This window comes from Perca fluviatilis, chromosome 2, assembly GCF_010015445.1.
Source record: "Perca fluviatilis chromosome 2, GENO_Pfluv_1.0, whole genome shotgun sequence".
Classification (NCBI taxonomy): Eukaryota; Metazoa; Chordata; class Actinopteri; order Perciformes; family Percidae; genus Perca; species Perca fluviatilis.
Window position 1 is genome coordinate 2,741,268 of NC_053113.1, and position 20,930 is coordinate 2,762,197.

The 20,930-nt window shown below is 40.6% G+C and overlaps 3 protein-coding genes and 1 long non-coding RNA gene across 6 annotated transcripts in view; 3 read left to right on the forward strand and 1 right to left on the reverse strand.

Moving 5' to 3' along the window:
- The window catches only part of LOC120571130 (zinc finger protein 664-like), a 181,974-nt gene that overhangs the window by 130,396 nt on the left and 30,648 nt on the right, over positions 1-20,930 (forward strand). The window lies entirely within an intron of this gene.
- The window catches only part of LOC120571388 (chromobox protein homolog 1-like), a 73,533-nt gene that overhangs the window by 29,592 nt on the left and 23,011 nt on the right, over positions 1-20,930 (forward strand). The window contains exons 5-6 of one of the 2 annotated variants that reach the window (XM_039820326.1): positions 941-1,093; positions 16,935-16,982. In XM_039820326.1, the coding sequence (XP_039676260.1) occupies positions 941-952 (12 nt within the window). In that variant the 3' untranslated portion in view covers positions 953-1,093; positions 16,935-16,982. Of the gene's footprint in view, positions 1-940; positions 1,094-16,934; positions 16,983-20,930 lie in introns of those variants that run through there. The other variant, XM_039820318.1, reaches the window with a different exon arrangement.
- Positions 1,086-18,664, forward strand: LOC120544561 (zinc finger protein 239-like). Its single transcript, XM_039778428.1, has 4 exons — positions 1,086-1,093; positions 7,538-7,656; positions 13,021-13,075; positions 17,045-18,664. Exons 1-4 carry the CDS (start codon positions 1,086-1,088, stop codon positions 17,718-17,720), a joined length of 858 nt encoding a protein of 285 aa, XP_039634362.1. The 3' UTR covers positions 17,721-18,664.
- On the reverse strand, positions 19,501-19,873 carry LOC120571726. Its single transcript, XR_005641279.1, has 3 exons — positions 19,828-19,873; positions 19,621-19,732; positions 19,501-19,526 (listed from the first exon to the last, which is right to left on the reverse strand). It is a non-coding gene; the product is annotated as an uncharacterized LOC120571726 (long non-coding RNA).

Sequence of the window (20,930 nt, forward strand, 5' to 3'; positions counted from 1 at the left end):
CATTTCTACCGTGTTGGCTTTTCTGGTTCTGCTTTAGTGTTTCTAATATTTTAGAGGAAGGTGAACAATGGGAGCAGCGTCACGTGGTGGAAGCAGTCCAGAGGGTGGGGGGGGGGTCTGGGTGTCCTCCCCCAGGGAAGTTTTGAGCGTCAGCAGCTGCATTTTTGTTGCTTTTGGATACGGTTTAATGCACCAATTTATGGTGGAAATACCTTTTATTTAGCCTATGCGAAAAAGAAGATAAGAGATGACAATTCAAAATATATCAAAAATATAATGGAAAGTATGTTGTTGCGTTTCATGGGACATTTTTAATTGGGTATATGGAAATCCTGGAGCTTTCTTAGTGGGTGTACTGCGTATTCCTGCGTATCACGTAGACTACACCACTGGAACTAACCTGCACACGCATTACAGGACCCCCGTTTTCAAGCAGACCAGAGTTCTGGTGTTTGATCGGCACCCAAGTACAGATTGAGGACAGTAGGCCTAAAGTTCTTAGTGTAAGTTAGCAAACCTAAACAACGGAGTCTGAGTGAGACAGGAAGACAGCTGTCTCCGAGATGACGTCATCTTCGGCCTTCTGTAGAAGTGGTGAACTTACAGCTCGCAGCACTTTAATCACATATAGTGGGAGCTAGTGTCGGCAAAATCACTTTTTATCGAGTTTCCTTTTTCCTGAAATGCTATGAGTGAATTTAATTTAAAGAAATGTTTACCTTTTGTTGTGCAGTTGTTTAGATTTATTCACAGTTTAATATAATGCTGTTTTCTCCAAACTACTCCGAGTTCATTGTGTAGCGAGGAAGGAAATGGAACAGTTTTCCAGCCGCTGCTTTGAGTTTGCCGACTGTTGTTTTAGTTGTGTGTGGATGTGAGGAAAAGGAGAGGAGACAGCAGCTCCTGAATATCTCTGCGTGCTTTGATTTGTACTGAACAGAATCCAGAGTGAGTCCAGCAGCCCCAGTGGACATCTGCTGGATTTCAGGACAAGAGAGGAATGGAGGAGGACAACCAGAACCAGGAGCAGCGGAGCAACAAGGTCCCCAGAAGACCAGCAGCAGACTGGGACTCTAATACCAGCCATGTTCAGGTCAGTTTTCAGGGGGGTATCACACAAAAGTAGAATTTATAAATCCAGGATAACTGATGAAGAGAGGCTTGACCTAGTCTAATCTGTGCAGCCTGGCTTGGTGCGTTTCACGAAGGCCAAGCCAGGCTGAGGAGGAGAGACTAGGTTGAGTCAGGCTGAGGAGTAGGAATGCAACTAACAATTATTTTAATAATCAATTAATCTGTCGATTATTTTTTCCATTAATTGATGAATCGGATAAAAAAAAAAAGCATTAATTTACATCAACTCAATACATACTTACATACATACTTGTTGTTTTAGTTAATAGTTGTGTAGGGCTGAAACGATACCTCGAATAATTCGATTACAAAAAAACCTCGATGCAAAATGACTTGCCTCGAAGCTTCGTTAAATCAATGTTACCAACGTTGTATCGCTGACGGACGGTGTTTCCACACGGATCATTATTACTGTCGCACAGACGCTGCTCAGTCTGCTGCTGGTGACACATGTTAGAGCGTAAATAGCGAGGGGCTAAGAGAAGAGACAGGCCGGAGAAAACGACAGAAAGTGTTCTATAGTTTGGAATCAGTTCAAACGTAATTAAAACTAAAACTCTGTACAGTGTGTCTACTCCAAAATCAAACTAGCTTACCACGATAATAGCACGACGTCAGAGCTTTTGCGTCTCAACAGAAAACATGGAGTCTAACTTAATCATCCATTCCACGAAGCGGACCAACAACAGTAAATCACAGAGTCGCATGGACGATGTAACTACACCAAACATAACTACCAAAATCAAAGACAAGGAAATACGTAGTGGTGACCACGATCTGATCTAAAGAGCTGACGCATTGACTATCCCTTCGGAAAAACAGCTGATTGTTGCGCATCTCTCTCTCTCTCTCTCCACGGAGAAACAGCTGATCAACGATCTAATAGCATAATTGTAACAGAGCTGTGTGACATAATCAAATATATAAATGAAAATACTACTACTACTGTATATACAGATCAGTCTCAGGTTGAAATTTGTAGTTCTGAAAGTTAAGTTGCACAACTTAATGTAATGTTTGTGAGGTTGATATCATTTGAAAAAAAATTCTTTAAAAACAATGTAATATGGCACTTAAATGCACTTCATATGTCTAGTTTTTTGAGAGATGATATTGTAAGCAATGTAGGCAATACAAATGCTGCTTTTTTCTGAAAATGTTGCTTTTTTTCCTAGTTTTGGTTGTTTAAAAACGCAAAATAAAAATGATCCGATTAATCGATCGATAAAGTGCTAGATTAATCGATTACAAAAAGAATCGATAGCTGCAGCCCTATAGTTGTGTAAAGGTAAGTAACCCAAAGAGCAGATACAGACAACACACATACACACGTTCACTTTAAGCTCATTCATTAAATGACAGGGCCCACGTCGCCATTGCAAACGTAGTGGTCAACAGTTCACCTTCATGCATATACAGACTACCTTTAACAATGATCTACGGATAGGATTGGAGTTGAGATGAAAAGTTCAACTGACACGTTATCGCGATCAGCTTCGTGGGAAATTAAGAATCAATGCCACCGACATAACCAATCACACTATGATAGACTTTCCACTTATCAGCAACTGCAATGTTTAATTGTAAATTAATGTATCCTACTGGCAGTCTGGCACACGTGGGTGCGCAGTATTTTCATCGGTGCCTATGAATGGTGTTGATTTTGGATTGAAAAAGTGAGAGAAAACAGTTACTTTTGTCCACTGTGAAGGTTGTGGAAACTTTGTCAGGTGGCTTAAAAAGTTTGTTTATTGTAAAAAAAAAAACAGAGGAGAACGCAAAAGCAAAAACCAAAACGTAACGTAAGAGGCAAGCAACAGTAAATATTGAGAAGTGTGAGCTGCAAGGTCTGTGATAGATTCCCATTGCAAATATGTCATTAACATTGAGTAAAAGGGCCAAATTATGATTATGATTGGCTAAGGCAGTCATGTTTCATGGTAGCCAATCAGAGCCAGTGTTTTTACACACATGCCAGCACACGCGCCACACACAACAGCTAAACACAGATTCGAGGAAGCAGCAGAGATGGCGATTCAGGAGCAATCCGATGAAAAGTTGGCGTTTTCAAGGTTGAGATATAAGCACTACTTAAAATTCATTGTGGTCAAAGGCAAGAACATGCATGTAATGTGTAGCTACATTATGTCCAGGAGCAAAGAGTTTGTTGACATCTGTTGTAAGCAACTCTAATTTATTGAAGCATCTCACAACGACACACGCATCTACAAAGCTAGTGGCCAAAACCACCGATACCTCCACCACAGATGATAGCTCGCCATCCACTAGCAAAGAAGGACTTGGAGCAAAGTCCTCCAAGCAGCAAAAAGCTAGATCTTTCTGCCTCACAACAAAAACCTATGACACAAGCTGAAGTCAACCGTATGATAGGCAGGTATGTTGTTAAAAGTATGTGTTTTATAAGTTTATATGGTGTAACTGTTTACTTTTCTTACAAAGATAATACTTGAAGTGCAGGATAAACCTCTTGCTGTCTGTCGACGTGCAATAAATATCGATTTATTTATTATTTATTTACGACTTGTGAAAACTGCTAAAAAAAAATCCAAATTCTTTGACATATAGCAACTTTTTTTTAATAGTAACGCAAATACTTTCCCTACTAACAAGTTACTTTTGTTATAGAGTAATTCAGTTACTAACTCAGTTACTTTTTGGAACAAGTAGTGAGTAACTAACTAATTACTTTTTTAAAGTAACGTTCCCAACACTGCTTATAACACTCCCTAAAGGCCGATCTTCACCAAATTTGGTACAGAGCATCGTAGTGGGATGGTGAACCTTGATCTCAAGTTCTTTGCTGATAACATTTAATTTGGTCGAGATATGATATGATACGTGTGTGGTAGCTAGCTAGGAAAATTAGTTTGGTCGTCAAATGCGCATACTTTAACATAGCAAAATTCCTTGAGTAAATTTTGGTCAGATCCATCTGAAGATGCTACGTACCAGGTTTTGTGCTGATCCGTCGCACGGCCTAGGACGAGTTTGAAAAAGCTGGTTTTGTGCATTGCGCGATATTGCAAAAAAACTTTGGAGCATAAATGGGCGTGGCCTATATCATGTGATTCAGCTTGATTCAAGGAAGACGTGGATGTAAGGATTTCTAATGTGTAATGTGGGAGTTAAAGGCAAAAAACAAACAAACATTATAGCGCCACCTAGCGGTCCACATGTGCAATTTTTGGTAGGTGTGGTCCATGACCCATTATCTATCCACCCTATAAATTTAAAGTTGTTCACGTTAGTGTAAGTAGTAAATTTAGACATGGGTCCCATAGGCCACGCCTACTTTGACCCCTCAGTACCCCACTCTAGGGTTGGCCTCAGGAGTAGCGCCACCTAGTGGTGGAAGTGGGTCAGTTGTTGCACCTGAGATCCTTGCAGAGTTTTGGACCAGTCCTGAAAATACCAACCCCCCACCATGTACGGTTTAGGCTGTAGTCTGAGTTTTAGGCAGAGAAGAATAATAAAAAAATAAATAAGAAGAAGAAGATTAATCCTTAGAAAAACAATAGGGTTCCACAGCTCCGCAGGTGCATTGGTACACATGTACAGCACTTTATATATTGCCCTTAGTAATTGACTCCATTTAAAACACATATGGCAACTTTATCAGCCTTTTCTAATTATCTCAACAACTGCAGTAAAATATTCACCAAACTTCTAACAACAATATCAACAGCAGTCTTCATACAGCAATATAACAGTAACAATGTCACAGTAATTATACAAAAATATTGGTCACAACTTTAAATAATAACTGTACTTAAATGATCAGCAATATGCACGTGTTGTATTTTAATGCAGGCTGATAACAGGCTGATTTATATTTTAACCCATGAGAGAGGGAGAAACGGAGTTAAAGAGATATTTTTGCATCATATTCTAGTGTTGTAGAAAATTGATCTTCATGGTAAATTTCCTGAATAACATTATCTTCTGCTTACTTTTAAGGCAAAGAGTAAAACTGTTAATTTGTTCAAATGTAGTAGTAGATTAGTAACTTAATCCTACTACTTCCATAAGAAGCTGCTGCTCACTCTGTATAAAGTATCAACAATGCATATTTTCCATTTTAGCATCCGTAAATCTGTTGTCGACCTTGCGGTCTGGTAAGGAAAGGCATGAACGCGCATCTATCCAAATGATTTCAGGCTCGGCCTTCGTGAAACGCACCAAGCCAGGCTGCACAAGTTAGACTAGGTCAAGCCTGGCTTTATCGGTTATCCTGGATTTATAAATTCTACTTTTGTGAAACAGCCCCCAGGCCTGCCTTGTTGCATGTTCAAAACGTTTTTCAAAACATGTCATTTTCAGCGTGTAGCTCGCTAACTCAAAGTTTGTTGTTGTTTCCCGAAACGAACAGATTTCTGCATGTAGCTTGTAGCTCCTGTTAATGACTTTTTTGGCTTACATTTTAGTAGTTATTTTAGTTTTAATGCAGGTGATACTTCACACTCTGAAGTCCTATTGAATGGTCACCTCAAAATCATTTCCTCATCTCTATTCAAACAGATCATTTTAATATAGTAAAAATATGGTAAACTAATGGCGTTTTTCCATTACATGAGACCTGCTCGCCTCAAATAGACTCGACACACTGTGCGTCCGTTTTACATTGCAGATTTTAGTACCGCCTCAGTGTGGCTTGTCGTCTTATATGCCGGCTCGACGCACACACCAGCGCACAAGTTAAAACATCAGGCCACTTGAGCTTGTTTTACAGTTCTGTGGAGGCTCCACGCAGAGCTTTTACCGTAGCCTATGTAAGTGGCCTGATGTTTATACTTGTGCGCTGGTATGTGCGTCGAGCCGGCCATGTGTGTGTGTACAGTACAGGCCAAAAGTTTGGACACACCTTCTCATTCAATGTGTTTCCTTATTTTCATGACTATTTACATTGTAGATTCTCACTGAAGGCATCAAAACTATGAATAAACACATATGGAATTATGTACTTAACAAAAAAGTATGAAATAACTGAAAACAAGTCTTATATTTTAGATTCCTCAAGTAGCCACCCTTTGCTTTTTTTGATAACTCTGCAAACCCTTGGTGGTCTCTCAATGAGCTTCATGAGGTAGTCACCTGAAATGGTTTTCACTTCAAAGGTGCGCTTTGTCAGGGTTAATTAGTGGAATTTTTTCCCTTATTAATAAAAAAGCAAAGGGTGGCTACTTTGAAGAATCTAAAATATAAGACATATTTTCAGTTATTTCACACTTTTTTGTTAAGTACATAATTCCATATGTGTTCATTCATAGTTTTGATGCATTCAGTGAGAATCTACAATGTAAATAGTCATGAAAATAAAAAGGAAACGCATTGAATGAGAAAGTGTGTCCAAACTTTTGGCGTAGGCTACGGCAAAAGCTCTGTCTGGAGCCTCCGCAGAACTGTAAAACAAGCGGCGCCGCAGTAAACTGCCGTGACCTAACGTGACATACACAGAATATCGAAGGTATGTTGTTGTTACCACAGCCAGAAGACACATTTAGTTTCAAACGAAGCTGGAGGCAGCAAAAAAAAAAACACAGCTGGCTGAACTATTTAAAAATAGCGGATTTGTTCAGGACACCCCCCTCTGTCGCTTTCACGTCACCTTTTGGTATCGGCTCAGCTCGCTTGGAACCTCGACTGAGATGGTACTAAAAAAAGTACCTGTTTGCAGGTACGTTTTTTCGTAATGGAAAACCAAAAAAGTTAGTAGAGTCGAGCAGGTACCATGTAATGGAAAAGTGCCATTTAATTCACTCCCAACTCCCATTAGTTCTTCTAACCCTTGTATCATTATCTCTGCATGTTTCCCGCTTGGGTCTACCAAAGGAGCCCTCAGCATACATCAAACTGGCGACCGGAGCAGGAAAGAAGGCCGAGGAAGAGGAGCAGCCTGCAACACCTCCTGCAGCTGCTGCCGCAGCAGCAGTGAAGGAGGAGGAGGAGGAGGAGCCTGTAGCACCTCCTGCAGCAGCAGTGAAGGAGGAGGAGGAGCAGCCTGCAGCACCTCCTGCAGCAGCAGTGAAGGAGGAGGAGGACCAGCCTGCAGCAGCAGCAGTGAAGGAGGAGTATGTGGTGGAGGAGGAGTATGTGGTGGAGAAGGTGTTGGACCGCAGAGTGGTGAAGGGAAGAGTAGAGTTTCTGCTGAAATGGAAGGGGTTCTCAGAGTAAGTATGAGTCTAATATTAATACTTGTTCTTGGTCCTATATATATATATATATATATATATAGTATATATTGTTATTTTGACACTAAGTTGCAGACCATCAAATAACCTCACAAAATGGCAATAGAAAAAAGGAATAATATGAATTAGCAATTAGAGTGAGAATGTAAACAAAGCCTGAGGAGATTTTCTTCTGTCTGCACTCACCTTTCCAGTGAGGATAACACATGGGAGCCGCATGATAACCTGGACTGCCCCGACCTTATCACCGAGTACATGCAGAAACACAAGGAGAAGGACGACAAGAAGAAGGAGGGCAAGAGGAAAGTTGTCAGTGAGGCCTCGGGAGACTCAGAGGAGCGAGGGAGCAAGAGGAAGGAGGAGGTGAGCGAAGGAATGAGGTTACTCCAGACTGAAGAGTCCCAGAAATCTAATCTCAACATTAATGAATATTAATACAGCACAAAAACGGGAGGAATTTAAATTATTTATTAAAAATGTAATAATAACATAACAATAACTTATATCACCAGTAAATTGCTGTTAAACAACAAAAACAGATGAGAAAAGGATATTTTAAAATAACTTTGAATGCACCACGAGGTTTACCCATTTCAAGTTAACGCAACATTTATGATATATTATGCAACCCTAGCTCCAACTGTTAATTTTGTAAATGATTAGTAACCTAATCCTTGAATGGTATGATTATGACGGTTTCAGTTCAGAGCAGTGGTCAGTAAATGTATATTTTTAGGCTGCTTACACATTCAGTCGGTCCGTGATCTTCTGCCTCGCTTTCTCTTGCTGTATCATCGCAGCGTCCTTGTTTCCTTTTTATAAATAATGGGCCTTCATTCTCATATCTTCCTAAGTTTTCTCTTAAATATGTCCTTAAAAAAGTCCCTAAGAATTGTCTACATTGGATTCATGACGTGTTCTTAAACAACAGAATTGTTCGCACCTGTGTTCTTATGGTGCATTCTTTTTGTCCACCGAAAGGGATTTACGGGTCGTTTTCGGGAGTTATGACCCGGAAGTTGCAAAAAGAACGCCCCCGAGGTCGTATATACGACTCGTCAAGTCGTCTGAACTCAGAGGACCCTGAGTTCACTTTCAAAGATGGCTACGTTGTGCATCACACGTAGTAAACATTGTGGTTTTCTACAATTTTAAGCACTTTTGTCTTTGTTGTAACCAAATGAAGAAGTCATACACATAGCGCTGTATACTACTACCTATAGGCATGTCTCTACAGTCTTATTAGGAGTTAAACATAGCGCTGTATACTGCTACCTATAGGCATGTCGCTACAGTCTTATTAGGAGTTAAATATAGCACTGTATACTGCTACATAGCACTGTATACTGCTACCTATAGGCATATCACTACAGTCTTATTAGGAGTTAAATACCGCCTAATTAGTTATTTTGGAGCTTGTGCAGCTGAAATTAGCTAGAGACACTTGGTTGCTATATGACAACAATGACTTTAAGCCGAGTCTTGAGCAGAAAGCAGAGCAGTAGCCTAACGTTAATCAAAACGTAATTTTCATGTATCAAACTGTGAAATATATTTGTGTAATATGTCAATAACTGGGTGAATAGAATCCTAAATGTTACTAAAAATGTTACAAAAATCATCTTTTCTCCGACACCATTAGGATTGATGAATCCCACGTCTTTGTAATGATGAAATTAAAGCACATGTCAGTTGCTCCTAATTAGCATTAGAAAACGCCCTGCAAATTCCCATATAAGGACATGACACTTCCTGTGCACCTCCTGGGAAGCAGGAGACTGCGTTCAGGAGATGGTTGTCGAAAAGTACTTGCATAACAGATTATTCTCTTAATCTTATTTGCATATTACCATTTTAAATGGTAATATGTCCACTACCACAAACAATGCCTGGCTTTTAAAAAACAGTTCCTATCCTAACCAGCTTAAAACGGAAATATGTTGTTAGAATGCGGTTAGTTTAATTCATTGATTTATTTTAAGGTTTTATTTTCTTTAACCATGTAAGCAAATAAAGTGTGTGAAGCAGCGGAAAAGGGGAGGAGATGTGAAGAGCTCCAGCCAAATAAATAAGATATGAACGCGTCTTACGCAGCCTGGCGGAGGAGTAAACGGCGCTGTGGAGAGAAATAGATGGCAACTATGATTTAAAAAAACTGATCAGAAGATGTAACGGAACGTTGTAGAAATGTAGTGGGGTAGAAAGTATAGATAATGCTGCAAAATGTAACAAAGTAAACGTCAAAAGTATGCACTATTGATTCACTTAAAGTACAGATACGTGAAAATGTACTTAAGTACAGTAACGAAGAATTTATACATTGTTACATTCCACCACTGCATTTTGGCCCTATTAATAGCGCGATCAATCACCAAATAACGCAGGATTTAATCAGTTTTCATTTCTGATGTAATTGCAGTCTTAGGGTTTCTTTGCATACTATGATTTTTTTTTTTTCAATAGATGATTAGAAATGCATTACAGTACAATACTATCATTGTAAACGACTGTAGAATTAAATAAAATGCAGTAACCAATTATTTGGAGCAAACTATCATCACTCGAATGTGCGCAAGAGTGCTCTTGAGTGTTGGTAGATTTTGTTGTTAGCCAGGGACGTCACTAGGATTGAAAGACAGGGGAGGCTTAGCCCCGAGGCTATGCAAAACTTTCACTTGTAAAATCTTATTTACAAACTCTAAAGTTAGCTTTTAGATACATCAAAGCTGCATGGGAGGGTTAACTCCTGCTGAGTTCTTCTTTAGGCTAAGATTTAACCACTATCTATCTGCCTGTGTAAATGTGTGTAACGTAATACCATACCTAATCCCTCTCTTTATTAGATAAGTTGCAGGTCAAAATAAGACTACTTAATTACTCGTGGTGTAACGATACACGTATTCGTATTGAACCGTTCGGTACGAGGCTTTCGGTTAGGTGCGCGTTACAAACAGAATGATTCGTTTCACCAATCCTATTTCTTTTTTTTCTTTTTTTTAAATAGCTTAAATTGTGTGAAATATAATGTTCTCAGTGCGGCTGCACTCAACAAGGCAGCCCAAATGACGAAACTGGCAACATGCCCTTCCCACTCCTAAATATAAACACACTACTCCAGTCAGGCATGATATGCTGAACTAGCTCGTTGCAATATGGTTGACAAGGATTTAAAGTGTGTCTGAATTTAATAACCTGATGGCGAGATGAATAAAAGTTCCAGTATGTATGTATGTATGTATGTATGTATGTATGTATGTATGTATGTACAGGTATGTATGTATGCATGTATGTATGTATGCTCATATATAGCCTAGTCTACATTTAGGCAACATTTACATACTTGTTTAATTTATTACAGCAAAGGAATGCAGAAAGTTAAGTTGGTCAGAATCAAGCATATATAATAAATATCATGAAATAATTTAGTTTAGGCTATGCCTTGGTCTCTCTCTCTCTCTCTCTCTCTCTCTCTCTCTCTCTCTCTCTCTCTCTCTCTCCTAAAATATCTTCCAGTATCCATTTGTTCAATGAATTGAAGATTATTCTGGTACAATAGCATTAAGCTTGACACTATGATATTTAGGGACTGATATTGTTTTAATACTATAGAGGAAGCAGGCTATATTAATGGTAAAGAATAGAGAGCTTAGGATACCTTACTAGGCGAGCTATTTCTTGTATTTCACTCGTTTACACTAGCTAGACTATTGTTTTCTATAGCCAACTAAAATATTCCTTTATCTTTACCTCAAGTAAATGTAGCTAAAGTGAAGCAAGTAAAAGTCATTAACAAGAACTTACAATTTTACAGTATATAGCACAATATAGCAGACTGCAGTGCACAACAACACCAACGATGAATGGTGAAGGAAGATTGATTCCATGTAGTGGGTGATACAGAGTGCACTGTAAAAAAGAAATCTTATTATTTTTCTTATTATTATTTGGGGGGGCTTAGAAACATTTTGGGGTAGCTTCAGCCCCCCTAAAATAGGCCTAACGACATCCCTGTTGTTAGCTAAGAAAAAATCCAAGATAAGAAAAAAATAGTGAATGTCAGAATCTTCGTAAAAAGTGCGTAAGTGGGGTTTAAGAACACATTATTCGTAAGAAAGGTTGGTGAATGAAGCCCAATGTGTTTCACCTTATCATACTTCCATAAGAAGCTGCTGCTCACTAGCGCTTAGGTCGGGCCCAAAAAACCAAGCCCAACCCTACCCAAGCCTGTGCACGTTGCATCCGAGCCCGGCCCGGCCCGGCCCGACACATATAATTAATGAATAAGTGTGTAATTAATGAGTAATTATGAGCTTGAGCCCGATTTAAACCAGACAATTTTTTAATACATGGGCCGTTATAACTGATGTTCTCAGCTACAATTCCGAGTTGTTTGAACTACAGAAATCTGTTTAGAATTATCTTAGTAAATACAGGTAATGCAACAAGGACGAAGCATGTAAACTGCGCTGTTTGTTTATTCCGAATGGAACGGATCGCAAATTGATCCGAATGAGAAACTGCTGCTCCCTCAGCCGAATGGTGTGGGTAACAAAGCCCTGGAACCATATAGGAGACTTTCTTGTCTCGATCACCTAATTAATACTGTCCTTCCCCACGGTCTGCATGCTGAAGCACTGGCCGTGAACAGTGCTGCAGATGGGGGAGACGCGATGTAGCCCAGTTTACCTCCCACTCACGTCAGTACAGGACATAGAGCCAGAGCAACGGGAGAAGCTGGAGAGGCAGAGCTTTCTCCCCACCGTATAAGGCTCATAAAGTAGTGATTAAAAAAACACAAATGCTTGATCAAGGGCCCGGTCCGACCTGGCCTGGCCCGAGGATAGCGGCGGAAAATATCGGCCTGGCCCAAGGGTCGGATCAGGTAGAGAATCTAAACTCTACTGAACAATGCGTATTCTCCATTTTAGCATCAGTAAATCTGTGGATAGCCGTGAACGCGCATCTATCCGAATTACATCAGCCTGACTCGACCCAGTCTCTCCTCCTCAGCCTGACTCGACCCAGTCTCTCCTCCTCAGCCTTACTCAACCTACAGCCTGACTCGACCTAGTCTTTCCTCCTCATTCTGACTCGACCTAGTCTCTCCTCCTCAGCCTGACTTTGCCGTCGTGAAACACAGAACACCAGGATGCTCTGATCAGACTAGGTCAAGCCTCGCTTTATCGGTTATCCTGGATTTACTGTATAATGCTAGCCTGGCTGACACCAGACCCTTCTCAGTTGTAACTGAGAGTGGGTCTGGGAAAGGTTCATTCACAATCCATTTCCAAAGGGGCGTCACCAACGGACGCCACTCAAATGCCTCTGGGCGCATTGGATAGTCCCTCAACCATTCAGACCAACGATTCGAGTGACGCTTTTCACATCCAATATCCAACTAAAAAAAATGTGATTTTGGTGTCGTCCCTCCACACCCTACTGTCTCCTTGCAGGTGTTGCATATTGCAAACTAGTTATCTTCTGCACACACACTGAATAATTTCCAAACAGCTGACATGTTGCAGGTTAACTCACAAGGTTCCCTACATGTGGAAGAATAACACGGACATGCGCTTCACACCGCGAGCGGGTACACGCCACACATGGCGGAGAAGTTGAGAGAAAGGAAAATTCTTGAGAATTGTAACTCGTATAACTTATTGTGTGTTAATTGTAGCGTTGACCGGCATGAAATTGGCATATGTCACACTGACCTGCAGCTCGCCGAGCACGTGAAGCACGGCTTCAGTAGCCGTCATGTTGAATGTAAACAAAAAGCTGCTCGCCGTCGCTGCGCTATCGTTGTCACGTAAAGCCCGCCTCAGCGGTTGTGATTGGTGCCTCAATTTTGTGGACATTGGAAATGGGTTTGAATGGGCTCTTCGCCAGACTGACCTGCAGAGCAAATCTCAAATTTGCCGGAAGTTTGTAAGGGTTTACCCAGGCTAGTATAATGCATGACAGCATCAATGTTGCACTTGCTCAGAGAGGCTATTGTTAGTAGTAGCATGCTGCTGGTGGTCCTGCAATGGGATTAACTGTACTAGTAAAACTGTAGAAACAACAGAGCCACGCTGCTGTGAAAGCTACCTGAACATCATTTATCAGAGTCTGGTTGTTACTTCTCTTCGCGAAAGTCTCCTCCGCTTCATGTCTTTATAATGGAGCTAGCTAACTGACGCTAACTGCTAATTAGAGCTAATGGTTGATAACTGAGCCTTCAGTTTTCCGTGCCTGTATCCAGGGCTTAATTTGAGCCGGAACGTTCCAACGTTGGATCCGGAACCTTTCTTATTGGATCCGGCACCTCCTGTGTCACCAGGAAAAATTAATCGCCTAAATGAAAAAAATAAACTACTGTTTGTGTAGTGTTCAATGTTGTTATCTGTTTTGTTAGTCTTTATTCCCCATTGACGTTCCACAAAAATTTTGCGTTTTGAGGTGAATTTTCAGGGTAGACGAAGGGTGGAGAGGCATAGGTGTCGATTTCGGTGGGGACAGTGGGTATGCGTACCTACCAGATTTCGTCATGAGTCATTTTGTATCCACCACTTTTTTTGAAAACCTCAAGCTCAATTTAGTTAAAAAAAAGTCCATAACACATATAATTCTTGAGCGACCAATGCCAAAAAAATCCACAACAATCTCATTCCCACAGGTCAGGCACAGACACAGCCGCTCTGCTGCTGCGCTGGTTACACACTTCTCTGTTCACAACGCTGCCTGTCGGGACATTCTGCTTAATGTGAAAAAGCTTAACGTGGTTTAATGTACCTAAAAAACGATCCCCAAATTTCTCATGGCCATATCTTGTAATGAACACTTAAGCCTGTCAAAAGAACTAAACCGAAATCCAACGATATATATAAGTTATCTCACAAAGCGTTTTCTTCTTCATTGGTGCATATGGCGAGGAACAATGATCAATGATTACCAAATTTCTCTCTCATATTGCTCCTCATAACCACTGAAATGTGTCTAACCAGAAATGTGGCGATGTTTGATCGTTATTTAGGTACATTAAACCACGTTAAGCTTTTTCATGAGAACCGTGGGGAGTCAACCCACAGCTGCTCCGCTGCCCTGCTGAAAATGTGAAGCAGAAACACGTCAGATGTCAGATAACGTCCATAATAATTGGACTTTGGGTTAGATTTTTTTGACAGTTTTAAGTGGTTATGAGAAGCAATATGAGAGATAAATTTGGTGATGATTGATCATTGTTTAGGTACATTAAACCATGTTAAGCTTTTTCCATAGGCTCTACTGAAGTAGAAAAGCTTTCAGATAACGTCCATAATAATTGGACTTTGGGTTTGATTTTTTGACAGTTTTCGGTGGTTATGAGGAGCATTATTAGAGATAAATTTAGCAATCATTGATCATTGTTTACGTACATTAAACCACATTTTTATTCATTAGTAGGCTACAGGACAGCGTCTTTCAAAACATGACCGGCGTGAAAGAGAAAAAAAAATGAATGCGTCATTGGATCCAGCACTTCTGGAAATGTAATTCCTGATGAGTCTCTGTCCCCAGCGCATTTCAAATCAAACTGATGCTCGTGGGGAGAGGGACGGAGGGATGGGAGACACTTCAACAGCGCGGCGCTGCACTTCTAGTGACACAAGTGCTTGTGCTGGTAGGCCTGGGTACCGAACGTCGATACTTTTATGGTATGTACATGGATAGTACAGAACCGTAGGCTATGTTTAGGAACCCCAAAACACGGATTAATACACTTAAAAAAATGAACAAAGATCTGTCAAACAAAACAAACAAGAATTTACTTTAGATATTCCTAGTCTTATGTGAGTTAACAGGAGTTAGGAGGAAACAGTGTTGAGATTAATAATGACATGCCATTTTCTGCATACAGTATAGTATTATGGGTATTTTATCTGCTGAACCGTTAACATTTGGCAAAAAAAAAAAAAAAGAGCAGGAGCTTTGGCAGCTAAAATGTGACCTAACACCTCAGACTCACAAAATTGTGCAAAGTTGCACTACTTTGGACTGTCTTTGACTTTGAATAAAAAAACGACAATTCCCGAAATTAAGGACGTTTCAGAATCGACACATGCAAAGCATAACCACAGATAACAAGTGCAGACAGAGCGTGATGTCACTTATAGGCAGGCTATCTATCTTATAAAGCGAGACATATCTGTATATACTGTATGCGTGTCTGTGTTTGTGGTGGAAGGTAACCTGCACATCAGCAGACGCCACATGCAGAACGCTTTAGAACAGCAGGGGGACTCTTTTCCTGCTATTGTATTAAATTGCTGTGAGCTGGCAGAACGTAACATAGTCTTGGAGATTATTCCTTCAGAGTTGAACCGGGCAGATACATCAGTTTTCATCAGACTCCCCCTGGGTCGGCTTAATTGAGTCTCCAAAATAACTCTGTGAATCAAATCCCCTACTTCACCGTTAACCGTCAAGCCACTAAAACCTGTATGGAAATGAACACGTCTGCTGAAATGTTAAATTCCTTAACGATCCGACATGAGACAACACGTCTCTCTCTCTCTCTCTCTCTTTTCACACACACACACACACACAGACACACACAGACACAGACAGAGTCCGGTCCTGGTGGTTGATGAACACACATATGTGCTCTCATAACGGGCCAGATGGGTAGCACACTGCCATGAGTCCATGAGGCTAATGTCTGAGTACTCCACATTGTCATTGTGATATTTTGTGATTACATTCTGAATCTGCAATGTTTTCTGTCAGGTAAATATAGTAGTAATGTCTTCCTCTGCTACTGTAGAAGTAGCCTACACTGTAAGCCAGTTTTAGCAAAATACTGAAAGCAGCAGAACTGAGTAGGCTACATTTTAATATCTGTTAATTTATCACAAGTTATATCATTATCGCAATATTCAATGTGTCAGATAGTTTTGCAATATTTTCATCTGTATCTGTTTCATCTTTTATTCTAATTTGTTTAATATGTAAATAGTTTTTTTCTTTCTAAATGATCTGTTAATGTTGTGTAGTCATTGTTTTCACCTTCGTTTGACTAGTTTATAACTGAACCCATTATTACTAAACCTAGCCGTCCCGCACCGCGCCGTCACATCCTGCGCCACACACCACCACCAGTAAATTCTCAACCTGTGGGAAACACTGAGAAGAGCCCGAAGGTTTCCATAGTAACATGTCTGCAAACAGAAGAACTTTACCTTTTATTTTAACATCAAATTAATGTATGCATTTCAAAAGGTTTGAATGAGATTTAAAGGATGAAAAATACCCAGAATGTATGAAAGGTTTGTGTTATTTTTAAATTGCCAATCATTTGAATGGGGACACTTGCCTGAAAAATGTAGAATATTTCTGAACTTATAAAAGTTATGAAAAGTACATTTGCTTCCATAATAACATGTCTGCAACCGGCACATATTTAACTTCATTTTGTCATAAATTATTGTATTAAGATTGAAAATTGTGAGTGAGAGCAAGTCCAGGGTTTAAGGTTGTTCACTAACTCTCTCTCTCTCTCTCTCTCTCTCTCTCTCTCTCTCTCTCTCTCTCTCTCTCTCTCTCTCTCTCTCTGTTTGTCTGTTGCTATAGAAACGGAGAGGAGGAGAGGGACCCAAACGTCACCACTGTCAACACTGTGACAAATCCTTCACAACATCTGGATATTTAAATATTCATCAGAGAGTTCACACTGGAGACAATCTACACAGCTGTGATCAATGTGGGGCAGCTTTCACACTACCGAGTACCCTAAAGAAACATCAACGCATTCACACTGGAGAGAAGCCTTACAGCTGTGATCTATGTGGTACAACATTTTCTAGGAGTGGTAGCCTTAAATCTCACCAGCGTGTTCACAATGGAGAGAAGCCGTACTGGTGTGAACAATGTGGGGAAATCTTTTCTCAGAGTGGTCATCTAGAAAACCACAGACGTGTTCACACTGGAGATAAACCGTACAGCTGTGAACAATGCGGGGCAGCATTCATATATTTAAATAACTTACAATCCCACCAGCGTGTTCACACTGAAGAGAAGCCATACAGCTGTGATCTATGTGGTAAAACCTATTCTCAGAGCAAAAACCTTAAATCTCACCAGCGTGTTCACACTGGAGATAGGCCGTACTGGTGTGAACAATGTGGGGAAACGTTTTCTGTGAGTGGCCACCTTAAAAGACATCAACGCATTCACACTGGAGAGAAGCCATACAGCTGTGATCTGTGTGGTAAAACATTTTCTCAGCGCAATAACCTTAAACAACACCAGCGCATTCACACTGGTGAGAAGCCTTACTGGTGTGAAAAATGTGGGAAAATTTTTTCTCAGAGTAGTGGCCTTAAAAAACACCAGCGCGTTCACTCTGCCTCGTTGTGAACATGTTTCAGAGCCAAGCTGTTTCCTCCTGCCTCCTCCTCATGCCCTGATAGCTGTGTTGTTATTTTCTGATCTTCTCTCCACATTGAAGGCTGACCAGCAGTAACTTTATCTTCTGAACAGCATGGATGTTATCCTGGCTAGGACTACACATTATACTCCCTCCCTTTGAAGGGATTTATTTCACTCCAAATTAGTTAGTTTTCCTGTAATAAAATATTCTGAGTTCAGGGTTCAACTGCTAGCGCTTTTTAATTAATGCTGCAACGAAGAAGTATTTGTTGTTCTTAATTAATCACCTGGGGCCTGTTGCACAAAACTAGGATAAGGGATTAAGCCAGGATATCTTGCTGATCCTGGCTCAATTGATCCGTAATCCGGTTGCACTAAAGCTGGATAGGGGGCAGGAGGATATGTTATGGTATAAATTACCATGGAGATTTATTCTGTGGAGCTAGCCTGCTCCAGACCAGGCTAAATTCCAGGATCTATTTAATCTCATCCCTAATGTCAGTCAGCAGTCACCACAAATGGAAACCAATAGTTATTTCACTGCTCACTATACATTGTTATCACATATAACTAGACCCACTATCATTATTTAAACGTTTGTGATCATTAATTTCAATGATTTTGGATAAATAATGATTTTTAGATGATGTTGCTATCATTAGATAATTTACAGTTTCCCATAGACTATAAGGCTATATATAAAATGATAGAATATTAGGGCCACAGAGGGAAAAAAAGACAAGTCATACTATTGTAACCAGTTGTTTTAAAGGAGGACAGTTGCTAAAATGACAGATGTGGGGCATTTCGTGAAATTGTACTTCAGTATGGTTTCATAAACAAAGACATGCTGATGTGCCAGAATATTAAGTATCACATTGTCATAAGTATCAAAACTGTAAAAAGAATATGTAGCTTTTCTGCAGAAAGAACCAGCCTCATAAATTTATGACTTTATCCTTTTTCTTCCTGTGGCCCTAGTACTCTGTCATATAAACAAATACACAAATACACATTCCATATGAATATAAAAACACAATGTGTAACATTATGTTCCTTTATTGAATAAGGACAAAACAAAGCAGGTAAACCATCAGCTCCTTTCGAAACTGAAGTCACAGTGACTCTACAAGATGGAAATCACAGAATCAAAGCATATTATACAAAATGATACATACACATTCAAAGGTCTGTATATAACACACCCTGCATGTCTGCACACTAAAATGAATGCAGGACAAATCCATACACATCAACTAAACAGACAAATTAATGGATGCAGTAGCCTCCCTGCAGCCTTGTATTACACACAGTATACCGCACAAACATCATAAGAGGCCAAATTCGTAAAAAAACGAACCCAAAAAACCCCAAATTCCTCTGCCACCGCAGGACATATTTTACCAAAATTGAAAGCACACATACTAACTAAAATAATTCAACACATATTGGTCCCTCAGCAGCCGACCACTGTCGTCATCAGGGAAGATTGCCGGATTGTCCCAGTCCATGGCTGGTGGCACTCTGGGGCCCTCTCCTTCCTCAGGCAGGACACATTGTGGAGGACAGCACAAGCCACAGTAATATCACATGCCCTAACAGGGCTGACCCTTAATTTGTGAAGGCAGTGAAAGCGTGCCTTCAGGAGGCCAAAGGTCATTTCAACTCTGGCCCTGGTCCTGGCATGGGCATGGTTGTAGGCCTGCTGTGCTTCCTGGGGGTCTGTGAAAGGTGTCAGGAGAAAAGGCTGGCAGCCATACCCCCTGTTTCCCAGCAACACACCAGAGAATTCACCTGTCAACACAAAATCTCATCATTACTACCTCATAAACACAGTGATATTCTTGACACAGCCATGATGGTTATAAATAGGGGTTGTGTGGCTTACCTTGTGATAGGCACTGATAGATTTCAGAGGCCCGAAAGATTCTGGAGTCATGGACTGAGCCAGGCCATTTTGCCACAACATTGCTGATCACACAGTCAGCATTGCAGACCATCTGAAATCATAAGATGAGGAATATTACACCAATCAATGCTCATCACTGGCAATGCAGAGTGTTCGTCAATGGACAATATCAAAAGTTATGTTCACCTGAACATTAATGCTGTGAAAGGATTTCCTATTCACAAAATCGGCCTCGTGGCGCTGCACCTGAGGGGGCTTTTATCCTTATGTGTGTGCAGTCCACTGCACCAATGAAATTGGGGAAACCTGTCACACAAAGTAATGAGTATCCTACTATGTGTTAACAGTTGTCCTGTAATTTGTAGATCCTCTTACCTGCAATCCTATAGAACTCCTCTTTGATGTCACAGAGTCTTCTGTGGCCAGGGAAGGAGATGAAGACATCTGCTAATGCTTTGATAGCCAGACACACACTCCTTATTGTGCGGCAAATTGTGGCCTTGTTCAGCTGTTCTGCATCCCCCACTGAGTACAGGAAGGCTCCACTAGCAAAAAAGTGCAAGACCACACAAACCATTTGCTCCACACTCAGTGCATGGCTCCGTGCAGTGCGGTGCTTAATCCTGGGACCCAGTAGTCTGCATAGATACCTGATGCCATCTGCAGAAAACCTGTATCTTTCATATAGATGGTCATCAGGGAAGGCCAGTGGGTCCAACCGGTCCCTGAAGACCCTTTCTCGCCTGAAGGCTCTCCTCAGCACAAGTGCTTCTTCATCCACCACATCTCGCAAGAATGGGCATGCCATTGTCAGAGCAGAAAGGAACACACAATTTTGGGCCTTCATATAGGCTAGTGGCCACACCTGGTGCTGGGGGGGGTGGGCAAAAGAGGGCGATGCCTTATAACGATGACTTGGTTGTACTGATTGCTGGGAAAATAAAAAAAACCTTATAAAGATGCTACCGTCCTGTGTGCTCACAATAAGAGCTCATATGTCATGGCTCACTTGACTTTACGAGAATATACCTAACTCTTATTTTGAGCTGTGTCATCTTCTTGGAGCTGGGGGAGGAAAGAAAAATAATGATTAATACATTTGTGTTACAGTTAGCATACAGTGTACATTGAAGGCATATCTCACCTCCCTCTCAAGTTTTTTTATTTCAAGGTCCAGTTTCCTAATTGTCCTCTTTTATTTCGGACTACAGTGCAAGATTTTCAATCTTTTTCTTCTTGTACTGAATGTCTATGTCTGCCAGTTCTATTTGGTGCCGGAGGTGGTTGCC

Excerpts from the sequence above, each read along its gene's own strand:
- LOC120544561 (XM_039778428.1), top strand. Across the intron at positions 7,657-13,020 it reads GGGCAAGAGGAAAGTTGTCA|CGTTGACCGGCATGAAATTG; the intron begins GTGAGGCCTCGG and ends TGTTAATTGTAG. Across the intron at positions 13,076-17,044 it reads ACCTGCAGCTCGCCGAGCAC|TCTACACAGCTGTGATCAAT; the intron begins GTGAAGCACGGC and ends CACTGGAGACAA.